Source organism: Thamnophis sirtalis, unplaced genomic scaffold, assembly GCF_051295495.1.
Source record: "Thamnophis sirtalis isolate CommonGarterSnake01/CBP01778 unplaced genomic scaffold, rThaSir2_p1.2 scaffold_14, whole genome shotgun sequence".
Lineage (NCBI taxonomy): Eukaryota > Metazoa > Chordata > Lepidosauria > Squamata > Natricidae > Thamnophis > Thamnophis sirtalis.
This window is the reverse complement of record NW_028261394.1, coordinates 23,771,148-23,789,914: the sequence shown is the minus strand read 5'-3', so window position 1 is coordinate 23,789,914 and position 18,767 is coordinate 23,771,148. Positions and strand designations below refer to the sequence as shown.

General features: G+C 44.8%; 1 protein-coding gene and 1 non-coding gene across 3 annotated transcripts in view; both read left to right on the top strand.

The window, feature by feature from the left end:
• The window catches only part of SF3B3 (splicing factor 3b subunit 3), a 39,641-nt gene that overhangs the window by 603 nt on the left and 20,271 nt on the right, over positions 1–18,767 (top strand). The window contains exons 1-11 of one of the 2 annotated variants that reach the window (XM_087729552.1): positions 5–127; positions 555–660; positions 3,423–3,749; positions 8,859–9,031; positions 10,058–10,199; positions 11,499–11,611; positions 12,234–12,371; positions 12,461–12,564; positions 12,782–12,947; positions 15,186–15,281; positions 15,451–15,523. In XM_087729552.1, coding sequence (XP_087585678.1) covers positions 591–660; positions 3,423–3,749; positions 8,859–9,031; positions 10,058–10,199; positions 11,499–11,611; positions 12,234–12,371; positions 12,461–12,564; positions 12,782–12,947; positions 15,186–15,281; positions 15,451–15,523 — 1,402 coding nt within the window. In that variant the 5' untranslated portion in view covers positions 5–127; positions 555–590. Of the gene's footprint in view, positions 1–4; positions 128–554; positions 661–3,422; positions 3,750–8,858; positions 9,032–10,057; positions 10,200–11,498; positions 11,612–12,233; positions 12,372–12,460; positions 12,565–12,781; positions 12,948–15,185; positions 15,282–15,450; positions 15,524–18,767 lie in introns of those variants that run through there. The other variant, XM_087729553.1, reaches the window with a different exon arrangement.
• Positions 4,266–4,348, top strand: LOC148042742 (small nucleolar RNA SNORD111). Its single transcript, XR_015695094.1, has one exon. It is a non-coding gene; the product is annotated as a small nucleolar RNA SNORD111 (small nucleolar RNA).

Here is an 18,767-nt window from a genome sequence, read left to right as displayed (position 1 = left end):
TGGCGACGCGTCAGGCGCGGCGAGGGCAGCCCGCGCGCCGCGTGCCTCGAAGGACCCCGGGAGGAGCGCGGGCCGTGCGGCAGGCGAGGGGGGTGACGGGATCCGCCGCCATCCGCGCCGTTCTGCGGTAGGTGCCGCCGAATCTCGCCCGGGGAGGCTGGCTGGGACGCCCGCGGACCTCTCTCCGGCGGAGGGCGGCTGCCGCGCGGGTGTGGGGCCGCTCGGTGGGCCCCAGCGCCCTCCCCGTCGTCGCCTTCGGCCCTGGCGCGGGATGAGCTGCTGCATTGTGTCCCTGACTGCGCGGGTCTCTCTGTTTCATCTCGGGCCTGGCCCATTAACCCGCCGCCGCCTTTCCTGCTCTTCATCCCGACTGCGGCTTAAACGCGTTCCGAAAAGGGCGTTGGGCCTTTCTGCCCCAGGCCCGTTCTCTTCCCTTTCCTAATTGAGTTGCAAGAACTGGAGAAGATATAGACTTTGCTTGACTATTTGGGGCTTGCAAATATTCTACGAAGCCCCCAATAGTTACGGGATTGGTTTTTTCACTCTTTTTCTAGCTGGTGGGCTGAAGGGAAGCGACCTCAACCGGCACCATGTTCCTGTACAACTTAACTCTCCAACGTGCCACTGGCATCAGCTATGCCATCCACGGGAATTTTTCAGGTAAACTTCACTCTGATCGCAAGGCCGCGTGCATTGATGGCTTTTCCAACGTTATGAGAGTGGTAAAAAAATTCCAAAGTGTGGGGATCACAGCAGAAAAGGCTCTGTGTTCTAAATTTTGGTGGAGGAAGGCCTTTTAGTAAGCCTTTTCAAGATATTTTTACCGAATGGGCAGATTCTGCCATGCTGAGCAATGCCTAATGTTGTTGCCTCCGGAAGCCTATTGGTAACCAAGGCAGTAACTTTAGAAGAGGCTTCAGTGGTAGGATTGACCCAGCAGTAATTTCACTACTCGATTCTGGACCACTTGTAGCTTCCAGGTCTTTTCCAAAGGCAACCCCAAGTAATGAGCATTACGTAACTTAGTTAAGGGTTGATCAAGGTGTGCATTGTCACTGCTGAAACACCCTGCTGTATGTAGACTAGCAACTGGTGTACCAATGATAACTGAGCAAAGATGGGGGGAGCCACAGCCTGCATGTAATGCAAGGTGAGGAAGAGGTGCTGCCTAGGAAGCAAATCAGATTACAGGCAGGAACTCTCAGTGGTTTAAAATAAACTAAGAGGACCAACCCTAATGTATGAAGCGGTTAAAAGTACTGACTGGAAGTTCATATTTTCAGACTTACAGGATTCTGTTAGTATTTTATTGCCTTAAAATAAAGTAGATTTAGCTCACCTAGTCGTGTCTTCTATCTGATTCATCAGGGTGGACTGGCATGCTACCTGTTGTTTAAGCAGTATAGGTTTTCCTTGTTTTATGCAAATTTATTATACAATTAATAATTTTCATCCAATTTTATGGCATGCCTTTTTATGGTATGAAAAAGGATCTACATATAAATATTTTTACAGACACTACATCAGACAGCCCCTGTTATTAATATGGAACAAAATTATATACAACCACTATACTGAAACACCCATTTGGCTATCTACGATGGAAGCATACATACACCCAAATTTAATCAATATGGAAAAAATTGTTACATACAAAGAGTTATTGAACAGACTGGGGGAGATAAAAACTAAACTAGAACTGACATTACAAGGGGTACAACTAGAATGGTGGTCTTATTTACAGATACAATCAAGGTTTGCACAGGATAAGAAGAAGGAAGGTATTGCCAAAGATTACACAATATTAGATAAACTTCTGATAGAGACAGAAGACAGGTTGATCAAAGTGCTGTATAGATTTTTGTTGGAATATAAACTTGAGGAAGAACATGTCAAAGAAACTATGGTTGCCTGGGTGAAAAATTTTGGTTATAATGTGGAATTGGCTAAATGGGAAAAACTTTGAATACTTAATCGGAAACTAACAATCGCCACGGCATATAAAGAAAATCTGTATAAGATGTTCTACAGAATGCATCTCCCTCCAGCATGGCTCTCCAAAATGTTTAAAAATTTGGCCCCAAATTGTTGAACGTGCAAAAAAACACCAGATACTTTTTATCATATGTGGTGGATATGCAATGAGGCAAAAAGATACTGGAAAATGATTCAATCATGGTTGGAACAAATGGTGGGAGATCAAATGTTGTTCAAACCAGAAATTTTGCTCCTAGGCTTAATACAGGAGGGGTATGAGAAAGATGTACTTTATCTAATTATACATATACTAACTGTGGCATGTATAACTTACGCGCAGTATTGGAACAAAGAAAATACACCATCAGAGTTAGATATATTCAGGAAAATTTTGGCCTGTGCGGAAGCAGATAGGCTCACCCTTGAGCTAAAAAATAAAGGGGAATCGGAATACTTTGAAGTCTGGAACAGATTTTATTATTGGTTTAAGACAAGGTGACAAGACTGGAACAAACTGTAAATAGTGTGATTGGATAGAAGGATAATGTATTAAGTAGTCTAATAGTTAATGGATGAGACTATTTGTATATAATGTGATTGTATGGTCACTTCAACTTCGTGGTACTGCACTTTTAAATGTAAAAACAATACAAATATATTTCAAAAAAAAATTCATCCAATTTTACTCATGTTGTTAACAAAACCCCTTTTATGTAGTTGGGTACAAATTATGTAAGGTTAAGATGAGGTTTGTGGGGGAAATTGACTTTAGCATAAAGCAAGGGGATCCTGCATTTCCAATTCCACTAGAGCTCCCAAATCAGTAACCAACTGCTTCATGAAGAGCACAGTTTCATCCTGGTTGACTGTTGGAATTGATGCTCTTCAAATATCTGTCTTTGTTCCATTACTTGGTCTGGGAAAGATTTAATCTGAGTTTATTTTGCCCCTGGCAGCCTCCCCAAATCTTGGTCCAGGGCAGCATTGAATAGCTTGAGTATCATCAACATAGTGATAGTATTTTGCTTTGAACTGGGAGAGGACTTCATGCATGCCTTTGTTTTGATGTTAAGATGGGAGACAGCAGGAGAGCCCTATGATGCCGCACATTGGGGCAACCCAATAGGGTCCATTTTCGTGAGTGTAGAAAGAGTCCCACCTAAAAAGATCCAGCCTCACTCACCACATTAGGTTTTGTCCAACTGGCATCCAGCCCAAACTGTTTTGCCCACTAAGGAACTTACAGAATCCACATTCTGTACATAACATTGCCCACCTTTTCCTAAAAGGGTTTGGGTAACTGAATGGGGTGCAGTGTGGGAGTTTAGAAACAAGAAATCAAGAGAAGGATGGTTTGTGGCTCTTAACTGCCATTTGATTGAAGTTAATGGTGAGGCTAAGGCTTTATTTCTCCTGAGTTGCTGATTGTATCTTGCATTTTCCAGGTACTAAACAGCAAGAAATTGTTGTTTCCCGTGGGAAAATCTTGGAATTGCTTCGTCCTGATCCAAACACTGGAAAGGTTCATACCTTGTTGACGGTAGAGGTTTTTGGCATCATTCGCTCCCTCATGGCCTTCAGATTAACTGGTGGGACCAAGGACTACATTGTGGTGGGCAGTGACTCAGGCCGCATCGTCATCCTGGAATACCAGCCTTCTAAAAACATATTTGAGAAAATTCATCAGGAAACCTTTGGCAAGAGTGGCTGCCGCAGAATTGTTCCTGGACAGTACTTGGCTGTGGATCCTAAAGGGCGGGCTGTCATGATCAGTAAGTTGTATGCGAATGGCAGTTGGGGGAAATGGTTAAAGAAATCTATTACAAATACAAATGTTGGGTGATGCATGCCATTACTGTCTGGTGTCCATATCTGTGTTATTGCACTTATGTTTGGCAATGATTTGACTCTGAGTTGCATGTTTTATGAATTTATGGTTTATGCTTTAGCATGTTGTCTGGCCTCAGCTGGTTGTGGTTTATTCTGTAAAGCTAGTATTGTATGAAAATGGCCAGTAAGTGTTTTGATCAGAGGTTTTAATGTTTTTGCTTGTGGGGCTTGTTTGGATTTTTGAAAAAGTATCAAAAGTGCCATCATAAAATTTGGGTAGTGCATGGTGGTTACAGCCTATCAGAATTCATGGATTTCGCAGAAAGACATATTTCCCAAAATAACTGAAAACAAGATCAAGACATAGCTGACTTATAGAATGCAAAGTCACGATTTTGACTCAAATGCCAGTGCTCACAAGGACATTTTTTATGGAATCAGTTAAAAAACCAGCAGTTTGGCCTGAAATGATGATTAGGAATTCATGTCTCTTCTCTGAAATATACTATGGAGATACTTGGATCCATTTCTGATCAGGTTCTTGTTATAATTACTTGTTGGCTTTTAAATACATCTTGGTGACAAAAACTAGATTCAGTGTATGAAGGAACACTGGTTGAAAGAAAGAGAGACGTACCAGTGGGTGACCTCAGGATTCTGCCCAGGGCACAGTGCTCTTCACCTTTCTATAAATGACTTGGATGAGGAACCAGAAGGGATGTTCAGCAGTTGTGTAATCCCCAAAGTTAGGTGGGAATTGAGGGCATCGCTGAAGACAAGTTCCAAGTTCCAAGGCCTTTTTTAGTGTTTCAACAAAATGAAGTTCAGTTGTGAGAAATGTAGAATTCTCCACGGATGGGAGAAGTCAGATGAGTAAGCAGTAATATGGTAGTACCTGGCTTGGCAGTAATATTCATGAGAAAAATCTTGGTTGCTGGTAGACCGTAGGTTAAGAATAAACCTGCAATGTGTAGCAGCTATCAAAACAGCCAATGTAATCTTAGTCTCATTAATAGAATAATGTTGAGATTATGCAAGGTGATAGTTCAGCTGTTCAGGCCATACCTGTGGCATTGTCCAGTTTTGGTTGGCACAGTATAAGAAGAATGGTGAGGAACTGAAAAGAGGGCCAAGAGGGCCAAGAGGCGGGGGCTAGAAACTGAAAAGAGGGCGAAGAGGTGGGGGCTAGATATTATAAAGCATGGTTAAAATTTTTGGGGTACATTTAGGTTAAAGAACAGGAAGGCTAAGAGGAGAGTTATTTGAGCGATATAACTGATATAGATGGCTGCCTCTTTAACCTTAGCAACTCTGGGCAGCAAATGGAGTTTAAGGAGAAATCATATCATGAAACCATTATTACATCATTTAAAAATAACATCTGAGAATAAAAACAAGATCATAGCAACCTACTCAGTCTTCACTAACTTCATGTTCCTGGTGTCCACCTTAGGCAAACCATCAGGTTCAAGGCTTCCGGAAAGATCAGTAGGCATGGGGCCAATCCGAGCTCAGTAATGTGGCAGAAAAAGCATGAAAGCCCCTTATACTTAGAAGTCTGCTGCGAGTCAGCATGGCTCAGGTAGGAAAGATGGAAGATGGAGAACCCAAGAAACCCTCATAATTTTCTGAGCTCCTGCATTCTGGCCCAGTTGCAGCTTCTGAATGCTCTTCAGGGGTAGCTCCATAGAGAGTGGATTGTGATAGTTCTGTGGGAATGAGCAGAGTGTGAGTGATCATAAGCAGCGCCTTCTGTCCCAGAAAAGGACACAATTAGTGCACTACATGAAGCAGAACCGAGTCCAGGAAGATCTCCAAATTCCTGCACCAGTTCAGTCTGTCATAGTGCAACTCCATAAAAGAGGGAATACCATTGGATGGGGGTGGGTTGGGGAATAGTGAAAAGCCACAGCCCCCTCAATATTGATCTGAAGCCCTGATCCATACCCCACAGCCTCCAGTCACCAGGCCAGATCCCTGTCTCAGCAGAGAGGTACACTTTCTAGCTACTAATACCTGGCCTCACTGGTCAGTGACCTCACCCAGGAATTTCATGTTGATAGGAGCAGGGAGAATGTAGAGCCCCATGGCAGCCCACAGACTTGGAGTTGCAGACCAAACTTTTCCCCTCTTCTCAATACCCGGAAGTGGCCTGGGAGGAAAGAGCAGGACCAGTGCAAATCTGTCTGGTCTTTGACCTCTTGTCACAGGGAAGGTGTGGATTTATTCTCCACGGTGCCTGAGGATGGGACAAGAACCAGCCAGTGGAAGCCTCACAAAGAGACATTTGCTGACTGTCAGAGCTGTGAAGCGGTGGAACAGCAGCCTGCCTCCTAGAGTCATAGAAGACTCTGTCACTGCAGACTAAGGCTTAGTCCTATTGCTGTAACCTGGAAAAGCTGTGCTACGGTGGGGAAACAACCCTGGCTTCCTATAGGAACAGGCAGCTCATAAGCTTGAAAATCATTGTGTGCAGGTATGGCCGTTTCAGAACTAGATGATTTGTTTTTCAGGGGATTGTTCTAGAAAGATTAGAAGCTAAAAGGATAATACTGTTGGACAACACTGTTGCCCCGTGTTGCTTCCAGCATTCCAGGAGAAATAATGTATGTTTTTTTACAAGAGTTTCTTTGAATGTATTGCTTAAACTTTATGAAGTAGTCTAGGTTTGACTTTGTTCACATCAAGCAACTGCATATTGAGAAGAATGTGCTGAAGAATCAATTACATTGGGAAAGATTATCGTTCAAAATGTTCATGAAAAACCACTTCTGTGGCTGCACACTGTTCCCTCACCTACCCTGCATCCCATTTATGGTCCTAGAGAGGGGCTGAAATTTTTAGACACTTTGGACTTTCTTAATGGAAAGTCTGCTTATTATTTTCAGCTGTGCTGACTTGTAATGGAGAGAATGAATAAGGAATAGGAAGAAGAGCTGTTATAGAGTATAGAGAAAAGAAATCTGTATTCAGGACAGAACATTAATCTGAGTAAGTGTCCAAGACAAGAAGCTCCATAATTCTCAAGGATCAAGAGATAGAATAAAATAGAATGAAAATAGAATAGAATTCTTTATTGGTCAAGTGTGACTGGACACACAGGATATATATATGGATATATATATGTGTGTATGTGTGTGTATGTGTGTGTGTGTAGAGGAATAGAGAGAAAGATAGAGAGAAATACAGTAGATAGGGAGGGAGGGAGAGAGAGTAGGTAGGCACCTAGGTAGATAGAGGGGGGGGAGAGAAATACAGTAGATAGGTAAGGAAAGAGAGAGAGTAGGTAGGTAGGTAGAGGGAGAGAGAGAGAAATACAGTAGGTAAGTAGGGAGAGAAAGAGCGTAGGTAGGCAGGTAGATGTTTCCAGGTGTATTTATCCATGTGCTGGAGAAGGAAATCGCTGACAATCTGCAGAACCTAAGACTTTGTTTCTGCTGGCACAGCACTTGAGCAATGTAATTCTTATCAATCAGTTAAAGAGCTTTCCAAAAGGGGGAAAAACAGTTTTTGCACTGCAAACCTCTCAAAAACGGCCCATTTTTTGCAAAAATGGGCCCGTTTTTTTAAACAAAGGCACAAATAGCCTTGGAGGGGCTTGCAGAGTGCTTGCAGGGGCTTGCAGAGTGCTCCTGGGGGGTGCCCCCCCAAAAGAGCAAAAAACCTGCCTGTTTTTTGTGAAAAAACTGCATGCGTAGAGAGCTGTTGGGGGAGGGGCAAAAAGTTTCATTTTGCTCATTTCTGCCCTCCCCAGCCCCCAGGAGCTCTCTGAAAGCCTCCATAAGGCTCTGCACAGCCATTTTGGTGAAGGGAGTGGGGCTTCGGGAGGCAAAAATGCTGTATTTGATGTATAAGACGCACCCAGATTTTCAGCCTCTTTTTTGAGGGAAAAAGGTGCGTCTTATACTTCGAAAAATACGGTAGTTATTTAGTGGAATGATGGCGTTCGGGGAAAACCTATTCTGGTGTCTAGTTGTTCTGGTGTGCAGTGCCCTCTACTGTCGTTTTGAGGGTAGAAGTTGAAACTATGCCCATAAATAAATAAATAAAGGATGTTCTGGTGCTACCCCTGAAAAGCGTTCGGAGACTACAGCTAGTTCAGAATGCAGCCGCGCAAGTGATATTGGGTGTACCGAGATACACCCATATTACACCTATCCTCCGCGAGCTGCACTGGCTGCCAATTGGTCTCCGGACGCAATTCAAGGTGTTGGTCATTATCTTTAAAGCCCTACATGGCTCATGACCAGCGTATTTGCGAGACTGCCTACTGCCGCATACCTCCCAACGGCCGATAAGTTCCCACAAGGTGGGCCTCCTTAGGACGCCATCAGCCGGACAGTGTTGGCTGGCAGGGCCTCGGAGGAGGGCCTTTTCTGTGGCCACTCCGCCCCTGTGGAATTAGCTATCCCCAGAGGTCTGGACCTCGCCCACCCTCATTGCCTTCAGAAAAGTTGTTAAAACCTGGCTGTTCCGGCAGGCCTGGGGCTGTTGACCTTATTATGTAGGATCCAGCCCCAATTTGATTGCATGCATGTTGGAGAATTTTTATCTTTTTTTTTTTTTTTTCCTTGTTCTGTATAAGCCGCCCGGAGTCCTCCGGGATTGGGCGGCCTATAAATCTAATAAATTAAATTAAATTAAATTAAGTTCTCACCTGAGACTAACTTCCTCTGATGTGACTGCCTTTTCTATTAGTGCCAGATTAGCTTTGCTTCCTATATATGTCTCTGAGACACATCTGTGAATTATTGAAATAGGCCACTTTTGAATTTACTGGATAAGATTTTGATGGAAAACGAAACTGATTAATTAAAGGAGCAGTTTGGGTGACTATAGGTGACCTCCAAGGCCCCTTCCAGCTCTGTTATTCTGTATTCTGATCGTGACATTGGAAGGGCAAGGAGAGCCCAGGTGAGATGGCAGCTCCGAGCCCCGCCTGTTCAGCTGACCTATTGGGTTTTGAGAGGCTGAGCAGGACACGCTCTGGCTGGCTTTGACCCTGAGGGCCCCCCACCTTCCCTTTCAGCACTTCCTCTCTTCACCTGCAGGTGCCATTGAGAAGCAGAAACTTGTGTACATTCTGAACAGAGACGCAGCTGCTCGGCTCACCATTTCTTCCCCATTGGAAGCCCACAAGGCCAACACCTTGGTTTATCATGTGGTTGGAGTCGATGTTGGGTTTGAAAATCCCATGTTTGCTTGCCTGGAAATGGATTACGAGGTAATCTCTCTCTTTCAAATGATTTCTAAAATAACTAGATTGGTGTTAGGTCAGCTTGCTGACATTGTTAATGCTGGTAGTTGGCTTGTAGTTGTGAAATTGCTTCTTTCCTGGGCTTGCAACATGAGTGCATTCTTCAGCACAAGGAATGCGTGTATTAGAGGTGCTCCTAGTGAGTGCAGGTGTTAACCCTATCTGTACTTTGAGGCTGGCAGGGATATGTGTTTAGTTTGGGATTGTGCGGTGCTGGGGTTGACTTGGAAGGAGAATCTCTAAAATCCCCGTGCCTCTGTCCCACCTGTTTGGTGGTGACAGCAGCTACAGCTATTGGGAGAGGAATGGACAATGAAAATGTTAGCCTGGATCCATTTCTATGGATTTTGTGATTCTGTGCTATCTGTGCTGAGGCTACTCTTGGTTTACAAATGTCATTTAATAACTAATCAAAGCTACAATTGCCTTGGAAAGGATGCTTATGTACCACAAAACACTTCTGGCCATTGTAAAATGTCACACACACCCTGTAATCCTTCAACGCACACAGAGGGGAGTTGTCCTCAATTGTACATTAGATGGTTTCAGCGAGATGGAGGACTTGTGGACTGAGAGGCTTTCAGTGTAGCTGCTGCTGTTTATAGCTGTCTCCCACCTGAGGCAGGAATGGCCATTCCTGAGAAGCAGCGGAAAGGAGCACCTGCACTGCAGCTCAGGGTTGTGCGACAGACGGAGTGTTGAGCCGGAGGAGCCTCTGATGCGGCTTCTGAGCCTGTATGGTTTGAAGTGGGGCAGTAAAGTTGGGGTCGCGTGCTCTGGACCTGTTGGCACAACTCTGGATAGCTGGGCTCTGCAGAGGCCTCAGGAAGCTTCGCAGCCCAGATAGGAATCCTCTAATTGTTTGAGTTTTGCCAGTTTTTACAGGTGATTGTAGCGTGATTTCCATTAGATATGTCCTTGTCATATTGTACTTTTAAAAAGTATAAACTATTCAAATTTCACATGGGACTTAATTGGTATTTTTTCCCTTAGGAAGCTGACAATGACCCCACTGGGGAAGCTGCAGCAAACACCCAGCAGACACTGACATTTTATGAGTTAGACTTAGGTTTGAACCACGTGGTCAGGAAATACAGCGAACCGTTGGAAGAACACGGCAATTTTCTAATAACAGGTATCCTATTTTTTTCAGCCCTTGTAGGGCAAAGGCACATAGCCAGGATTCATAAACCCAAAGAAAGATTCGTCAATGTTTTGTGCATGCCATAGAATCTTTAATAAAATCTTAGTAGTGTTGTTTCATCCTCTAACACAGTGTTTCTCAACCTTGGTGACTTTAAGTCCTGTGGACTTCAACTCCCAGAATCCCCCAGCCAGCTATGCTGGCTGGGGGATTCTGGGAGTTGAAGTCCACAGGACTTAAAGTCACCAAGGTTGAGAAACACTGCTCTAACAAACAGCTTGAGTGTATTGAACTTCCATTCTGAAACCTTAAGCAATGAATCAGAAGAAAGCTGGAAGGGACCTTGGAGGATTTCTAGTCCCCCTGCTGAAGCAGGAGACCCTAAACCATTTCAGTCCAGTCTTTTTAAAAAAAAACCTCCAGTGATGAAGCACCCACAACTTCTGAATGGAAGCTGTTCCACTGGTTAATTGTTCTCATTGTTAGGGAGTTTCTCCTTAATTCCAGGTTGCTTCTCTCCTTGATTAGTTTCCAACCCTTGTTTCTTGTCTTGCCTTTTGGTGCTTTGGAAAATAAGTTGACCCCCTCCTCTTTGTGGCAGCCTCTCAAATACTGGAATCCTGCTATCAAGTCACCCCAGACCTTCTTTTCTAGCCAAACCCAAATCCTGCAGCTGTTCTTCATATGTTTTAGTCTTCAGGCCTTTAATCATCTTAATTGCTCTTCTTTGCACTTTTCCCACAGTCTCTTGAAAGGCTGAAAATCTGCTCCAGAAAATTCTTTTTCCAGCCTCTGAATACTTCTCTTCCTCCTTTTCACTTACACATTTCCTTGCTATAGAGAGCCTAGGTGGCGCAGTGGTTAGAGTGCAGTACTGCAGGCCACTTCAGCTGACTGTTAGCTACAGTTCGGCGGTTCAAATCTCATCGACTCAAGGTTGACTCAGCCTTCCATCCTTCTGAGGTGGGTGAAATGAGGACCCAGACTATGGGGGCAATATGCTAACTCTGTAAACCGCTTAGAGAGGGTTGAAAGCCCTATGAAGCGGTATATAAGTCTAACTGCTATTGCTATTGCTATTGGTCACCCAGTCCTTCTCATTGACCTCTAATAATGATAGGCAAACCGAGAAAGGATAGGTGAAGCCCTTTCAATGTTTGCCATTCAATCTTTTTGCAGAAAGAACTTTAATGTTGCCAGAAAGAACTTTCCCTTTTTATGTAAAGACACCCCCCCCCCCCGAACTGATTCCTTTTGTTCTTTGGCCATGCTCATGACCATGTTTTATAGTTCCTGGAGGCTCCGATGGTCCGAGTGGGGTACTGATTTGCTCTGAAAACTACATTACCTACAAAAACTTTGGTGACCAGCCAGATATTCGATGTCCAATTCCCAGGAGGAGGGTAAGTATCTTGTGATCTTTACTCTTCTGAAAACATTATTTCCTCAGTACCTAAAAAAACCCATCCCAGTGTATTCCTAGACCTCATTTCTGCCGTCCTTGGTAGGAAATAGTGAGGAAAAACATAACATCTCAGTGCAAGCCCTGAAATAGTTATATATTAAAAAAAATAAAATAAAAGCTCCAGATTTCTCCCCAAACAAGGAAAAATATAGAAAATCTTGGCCTTGATAATTGCATCATTAACAACTGTCCTTTGAGTCTTTATCATGCTCAGGGGTGTTGAATCTCTCAAATCTCCCTGTAAGGATGACCAAGGCTTGGATAAAGAGAACCGGAAAGCTACCTATGAAGCTGTCCAGCTGGAGAACAAGGAAGAGAGCCTTGTTGCATTTGCTCTCTTTGGGGAGCCTGGAGGGGTCACGTCTTTTAGGACCTCCAAAGAGAATGGAGAAGGTGCTTGACTTCCTCAAGGACAGTCCCTAGTCCTTTTTCATCTAGTTGATTCCTGGCTTTTCAGAAATGCAGGCAGATGTTCTTTCATGCTCTTAAACAGCTGGCTTTGGCCCTTACGGGCCAGCCTTTGTACTGCAACCACTAACCTGGTCCTCTTTTTTTGACAGAATGATTTGGATGACCCTGAGAGAGGCATGATCTTTGTTTGCTCTGCTACCCACAAGACCAAGTCTATGTTTTTTTTCTTAGCTCAAACAGAGCAAGGTGATATTTTTAAGATCACCTTGGAGACTGATGAGGATATGGTAAGTCTGAGCACATTTAGTTTGAGAGAAAGAGAGACCTAAAACTACCAGGACCGTCTCATGCAGAAATGCCTTTCTGCTGGTTTCAGGTCACAGAAATTCGGCTGAAGTATTTTGACACCGTTCCTGTGGCTGCAGCCATGTGTGTGCTGAAAACGGGCTTTCTTTTTGTGGCTTCTGAGTTTGGAAACCAGTAAGTAAGACCTCCAGTTTCCCTTTCAAAGCAAGAGGTGTGCCTTGAAGGACTTCTGGTTGGCATCTAGCTCTACCTTCTCCCTATCTGGGGCTCCTTCAAGCGTGAGAAGGCAGTCTGCAGAGAAAGGCAATGCGGGGGGAGCCGTGCCCTTTCATCTTGTTTGACACGACGCCCCTCTGGTTGCCTGTCCCTTCCTGCCCCTCTTCTGTTGTAGCTACCTCTACCAAATTGCCCACCTTGGAGATGATGATGATGAGCCCGAGTTCTCCTCTGCGATGCCTCTGGAGGAGGGGGACACTTTCTTCTTCCAGCCCCGGCCGCTTAAAAACCTGGTATTGGTGGATGAGCTGGACAGTCTCTCTCCAATTTTGTCTTGCCAGGTATGTTGCTCTTCCACATGGGTGGCTTTTGCGGGGGTGGGGTGCCAGCTTGTCTGCTGCTGGTAATTTGCCCCGGAGCTACTGCTCTCTTCCTTATTTAGGGGATCAAATGGTGAATCCATTTTCAAGATGAACAATTCCATATTTTATGTGTTTCTGCTGCTGTCAGGTCAGCGCTTTTCGTTAGGCCTCCAGGTGCATAAGCTGTGCGACAGTTTAGCATTTGGGTTTTGTCATCAGTGTTCATCATGCCAATACCCAACTCCCCCCTTCAGTATAAGAGTAATTTTAAAGTTCCCCATTAAAATGCTAAGATCCATTTTCTTCTTTAAAAAGGAATCACTACTTTCAGAGAAATTGTACCAGTATGACTGTTAAGGAACAATTCCCAGTGTATTCTTGTAATAACTAGCCATTTTATTTGGCAAATAAAACTATTTTCCATGAATTTCTACACATAACACTAAATATTACATACTTCACAAACAATACATCAATCAAAATATATTTAGTATCCAAGACCAAACACAAGAAAAAGCTCAGCAAGACAATAACCATAATTTTTAATAATGGTAAAAAAAATCTCCAAACAGTGCAATAACAGACAAAAAAAAAAGAATTCATAAGCATCCCAAAGAGATACATCTCAGAAAAAAAACCCTCTTCCATCAACCTGCCCCAAGATCTGGGAGGAGATCAGGATGGGAGCCATTTGGATCGTGTGTGAGTGTGTGTGTGATTCCAGAGGGGAGGGGTGTGACACAGAGCTTTCCCAAGTTGTGGGCAGTAATGAGCATTCCTCAGTATGCCTGTACTTTGTGAGCTGCACCACTTGGTTGGTTTCTGCCAATTCACGATGCCAGTCACTCTCTGTGAAACCCTGCATGGCATGGAGCCTGGGCAGCTCAGTCTTGTAGGATTCGTTTGATTAAACAGGGCCATCTGCCCATGCCTTTTCTGTTATAGCACCTGCCCTCTGAAGTGAGGGTCTCTCTCAGACCTGAATGGCCCCCATCCTGCTGGTATTTTGAAGGATTTGAAGATGTTTTTCACCCAGGCTTTTGGCCAGCATGATTGAAGTCCCCTTTTAGGGGGCTACTTTTTTTTCACATTGTGTTACCTTTCCAAATCTACCTTTCTTTTTGCTTTCGTGCTGTTTTAATGTCTTGTTACCTGGACTTGGGTGGCATACATGTAGTAGTAGTAGTAGTAGTAGTAGTAGTAGTAGTAGTAGTAGTAGTAGTAGTAGTAGTAGGCGGCTAAAAAAGATACACTGATGCTATCACACATCAATGCTAGCAGTTTGTAGGCCAGCTTGACTACCAAGTTGGCCTACAAGAAAGACCAAATGTAGACTAGAAAAGAGACATGGCAAGGCCAATTCGCACGCACGCACGATCACACACAGAGCAGCAGACAAGTAGTTGAGAGCTGGCAATGACTAAGAGCAGGGAAGCTGAAAAAAAAGGCAGCACAAGACCAAGCCTTTCGAACAAAAGCACACAGAGCCAGAATTGAGCAGATAGCAGCTGACCACGAAGGCCATCTCTGCAAAGCAGCTGAAGAAGCAGCAGAACATCTGGTTAGCTCTTGCAAGAAGATGGCACAGATGCCCTACAGACAATGGCATGACAAAAAGCAAGAATGGTGCATTGGAAGCTCTGCATGAAATACCATTTGCCTGCAAGCAAGAACTGGTGGGACCACAAAATAGGCGAAGTTGTAGAGAGTGAAGAATGTAAAGTGCTCTGGGACTTTAGAATTTAAACAGGCAAGCCTCTACCATACAGCAACACTTCAGACTTAACAATTGTCAATAGGAAAAACAAAAAAGGCTGGATAGTGAACATGGTAGCACAGCAGAAGAGAAGAAGGGTGTGTGTGTGTGTGTCACAAAATACAAAGACCTGCAAACAGGAAACTTCCTTTGGCCTTCATTCACGTGAGCAAGCAAAGTATAACAAACACCTCCTGACAGAAAGAAGCCAGATACTGTGATATGTTGAAAGTCAGGATGCTTGGGCCTGCCTGCCAGACAAATGGCCTGGGGCTAATCATATTTTACAGTTAAATCCTGCTGTGTGTTGCTCATTATACTGCTAAATTCTCCAGGCTTAAGTCACATCTACGTTCCCGTCACATCAGAGGGTGACAGCCTTTGTCTTCCTGCTTTGGGAGAGAAGCAGACCTCGGATGGGTGTTTTGGTTTCTTATTACATTTTTTGGATTTCTGTGCAGATTGCTGATCTTGCAAACGAAGATACCCCTCAGCTGTATGTGGCATGTGGAAGGGGGCCTCGTTCGTCTCTGAGGGTCCTGAGACACGGCCTGGAGGTAAGAAGCCCCATCGGACAGGCTGAGCCCAAAGTTGAGAATTAGCTGCATAGAAAGGAAGGAAGGCTTGCATCACCCTGATTCTGTTGTGTTTGCTATTGTAGCCCTTAAGGCTATTTCATTTTCACAAATGTTCTGCGTCTTAAGTTCTTCTTCTTTGTCTTGCTAGGTGTCTGAAATGGCAGTCTCTGAGTTGCCCGGTAATCCTAATGCTGTGTGGACAGTGAGGAGACATATTGAAGGTAGGAAAAGTTGTCGTGTGTGGAGAGAACTGGGAAGACGTATGGCCCAGGTTGAGGCGCCCAGACACAGCTGGCCTGCCCACAACCCACTAGTGTCGTGTCAGAACAACCTAAAGAGAGATGCAACTCTCTCCCCAATACTCTGTGTGTGGCACCACAGCGTGATCTGTGACTATTACAAGATTGGCAGGTCTAACGTGGCTCCTGAAGCGCCCCTGACAGCAGGATCTGAACCAAGGGGCCTCTTCATTACTTCCCCTCCCTCCTCAGCCGCTTTGGTCCTGGCCTGCTCTCCCTGGCACTTAACTTGGAACCAAGTCACACCACTCTGTTTATTTTATCACTTGATTCACCCATTCATCTTGGGCGTCAGTGCCAAGAATCAGAGCAGCTTGGCCAGACTGGATCAGCTCCAGAGGTTTTTTTTGTTGGCACCTGTGACTGGTTGTGTGGAAACCTTTTTTCTCAAAGCATTTTGAATGCCTCTAGCTGTGATCATAATGTGCCTCAGAGCTTGCTATTTAAATGAAGCTGCTTGGGGGGGGTAGATTGCCTCGCGTGAGGAGGCTGGAAAACCAGGATCTTGATAAAGCCACGTTCTGCCCTCTTTTCCTGTTGCAGTCCGAGGCGTCTGTTTAATGGGACATTAGCCTGTGGTGTTCAGTCAATCAAAACTGAAAATCAGTTCAAACAAGACTGAAGGACTCTTGATTGGTTGCAAGTTAGATCAGACAATAGGAGGTTGATTTACAGTGGACGGGGTTACACTCCCCTAAAATGTTAGTCTGATGACTTCCTAGAAGCGGAACGTCCACCAGAGTTTGTCTTCATAGCTAGTGTTAGTACACCAATTGCAGATGCCAGATTTGACCAGGACGACGTAGGCCTTGATTGTATTTGGTTTGGGTTACTGTGGCCTGTTTGCGTGGGGCTGTGTATGAGTGCATTTGGAACCTTAAACTATACCGTGGGGTTGTTGATGGGGAACAAACATCTCCCTTGAATGCAACCAAAGTGATTCTGCAGGTCTGCTTCTATTTTAAAGAGCTGGATGCAAGTTTGGATCAGGCTGGTGGAATGGCTGCCGATCCTTCTACTCTGCTGCCTGTGGAATCCCTTTGGTGGGCTCCCTTGAGACAAACTTGCTATGAAAGGGGGGTGGGGGGTGTTCAGCTAGCTCAGAAATATTTTATATTTCAAATAAGTCATTTAAGATCACAGGCACAGTGATGATTCAGTGGATGGAAAGTTCTTTTATGTTGTGTATGCCTGCTGTTTCTGCAGTGTCATATGTAATGAGGCTGCATAAGTAATAGAAGTAGGGGTTTGAGGATTGCTGGATGGTGACAGGCTGAATTTAGTGTGGATAGGTGGCATATAAACCACGAGCACCAGGGAAAAAAGCGATAACTCATACTGGCCAAGCCCCAGCAAAAGGTTAGCTCTGGACTGCAACTCTTAATTTTGTTTTTACTGCTTTCAGAAAATGTTAGTAGTTGTGGGCGTTGAGTGCCATTGCATGAACCTTCTAAATCCACTGGGGGAGTGCCATGTGGCTGGTGCCCACCATTTCAGACCAAGCACTTGCAAAGCCAATTTAGGTTGCCAGTTGTGGTAGCCAAAGAAAAGCTGCTGGGAGAGCATTGGGGCAAGAACAGCCGCTGGCATGGAGAGCCAGGAGGAGAGAGAGGAATGTGGCTTGTAAAGCAGGCAGATGAGATGCGCAGGGAGGAAGGTTGCTATGAAAGGGGGGTGGTGGTCATCTGAAGTGCAAGAACAGACATGGGGAAGATACCTTAACCCTGATTGCTTGGGGGGGGCGGGGGAGTTTTGTATCTAGGAGTTTTGTATAAGCTATGGTTATATTGAAATGAGAAGGTGAAGTTGGGTGGGATGGCTGAGACTCAGTGGATTAACTGCACGTAGTCAGTTCCAGCAGGATGTGTGTGTTTAATGGGATGATCTGGACTGCCCTTTTCCAAGCCACTCATGCTGACAGCCTAATGAAGACTCATTAGTCTCGACACCCACCCATCCCGTACCAGAATTTTCCAGACAGATGCAGAGGTAGGGCAGCCAGGACGCACAGCATTACCCAGTTGGGCTGTCAGAACCCCGGTTCCAGAGATTGCCAGTTGGGGGTGCCTGCATGTAAAATGGAGTTGCAGAAACAAGCTTCATCTCTGCTGACTTGCTAGCTGCCCAGGTACCTGGCAGTGCCCCTTCTTCAGTACTTAACTTCGTCTTGCGGATGGTGGTGGAGGTGGAGTTTATTGGCTGGGTGACAGGAACTTCCATACTAAGCAAAAGGCATTTTGGTTGGTTTGTGACTCCATCGTGAACATGATCTTGCATATGTAGTTATGACTGTTAAAACATGTATGGGAGCCCACTCTTGAACTGGTTTTTATTTTACAGCAAAGGAGATATTATCTGAATATGGAAGGAACTGATAGCTGTCATTTCCAATAGACAAATCACTTTCTGGCCAAACAGTAAATCACTGCCACTCCAAATCTCTTCAAGCACCAATCTGTTAAGGCATCTGAGGGATCCCTTTGGTTTCTCTGTGTGTTTGAAAGATGTGTAGGGCCACTCATCAAAGTGGAATTCTTGGCAGCTCTGAAGGATTTTTCCACAGCTCCGTGGGCAGTTCCATCTTATCCCTGATCAATCTATGCTCGGCAGAGCTGGTTAAATGAATCTGGAAGAAAATCCCTCCTGTCTGGCATCAGCCCAGTCACCCACTCAGTTTTGCCAAGGAGTTTTGCAGCAGCTGAAGCAAAAATGGGCAGAATCGGAGGGGCTGAGACTGAGCACCCCTGCAGCCTCCCTCTAACACACACACACAAACACACACACACACACGTTGTAATGAAAGTGACACAGGCTCAGTCCATGGATTCTGACTGGCATCCATCTCTGTAGTCACTCGGAGCCAAGATGTGACTAGACTAGTTTGTAGATTTATTTGGCATAAAGTCACTTCTCTCTGCTCTGACTTAGATGCCGGTTGAATGGAACCACATGAAGGCAGCTCTGCCTTTCTCCCTGTGATTCCTTTTTGCTCTTGGGATTTGTAGCACAATCACTGCAACTGAGTAAGAACTAGAGGTACTACTCCCTTAATGACCGTTTGAAGTTATGACAGACCCCATCCCAAGTTACTTTCAACCCGTCATTGAAGCCACGATTCCTGCCTGTGCCACACACACACACACACACACCGCCGCAATCATGTGGT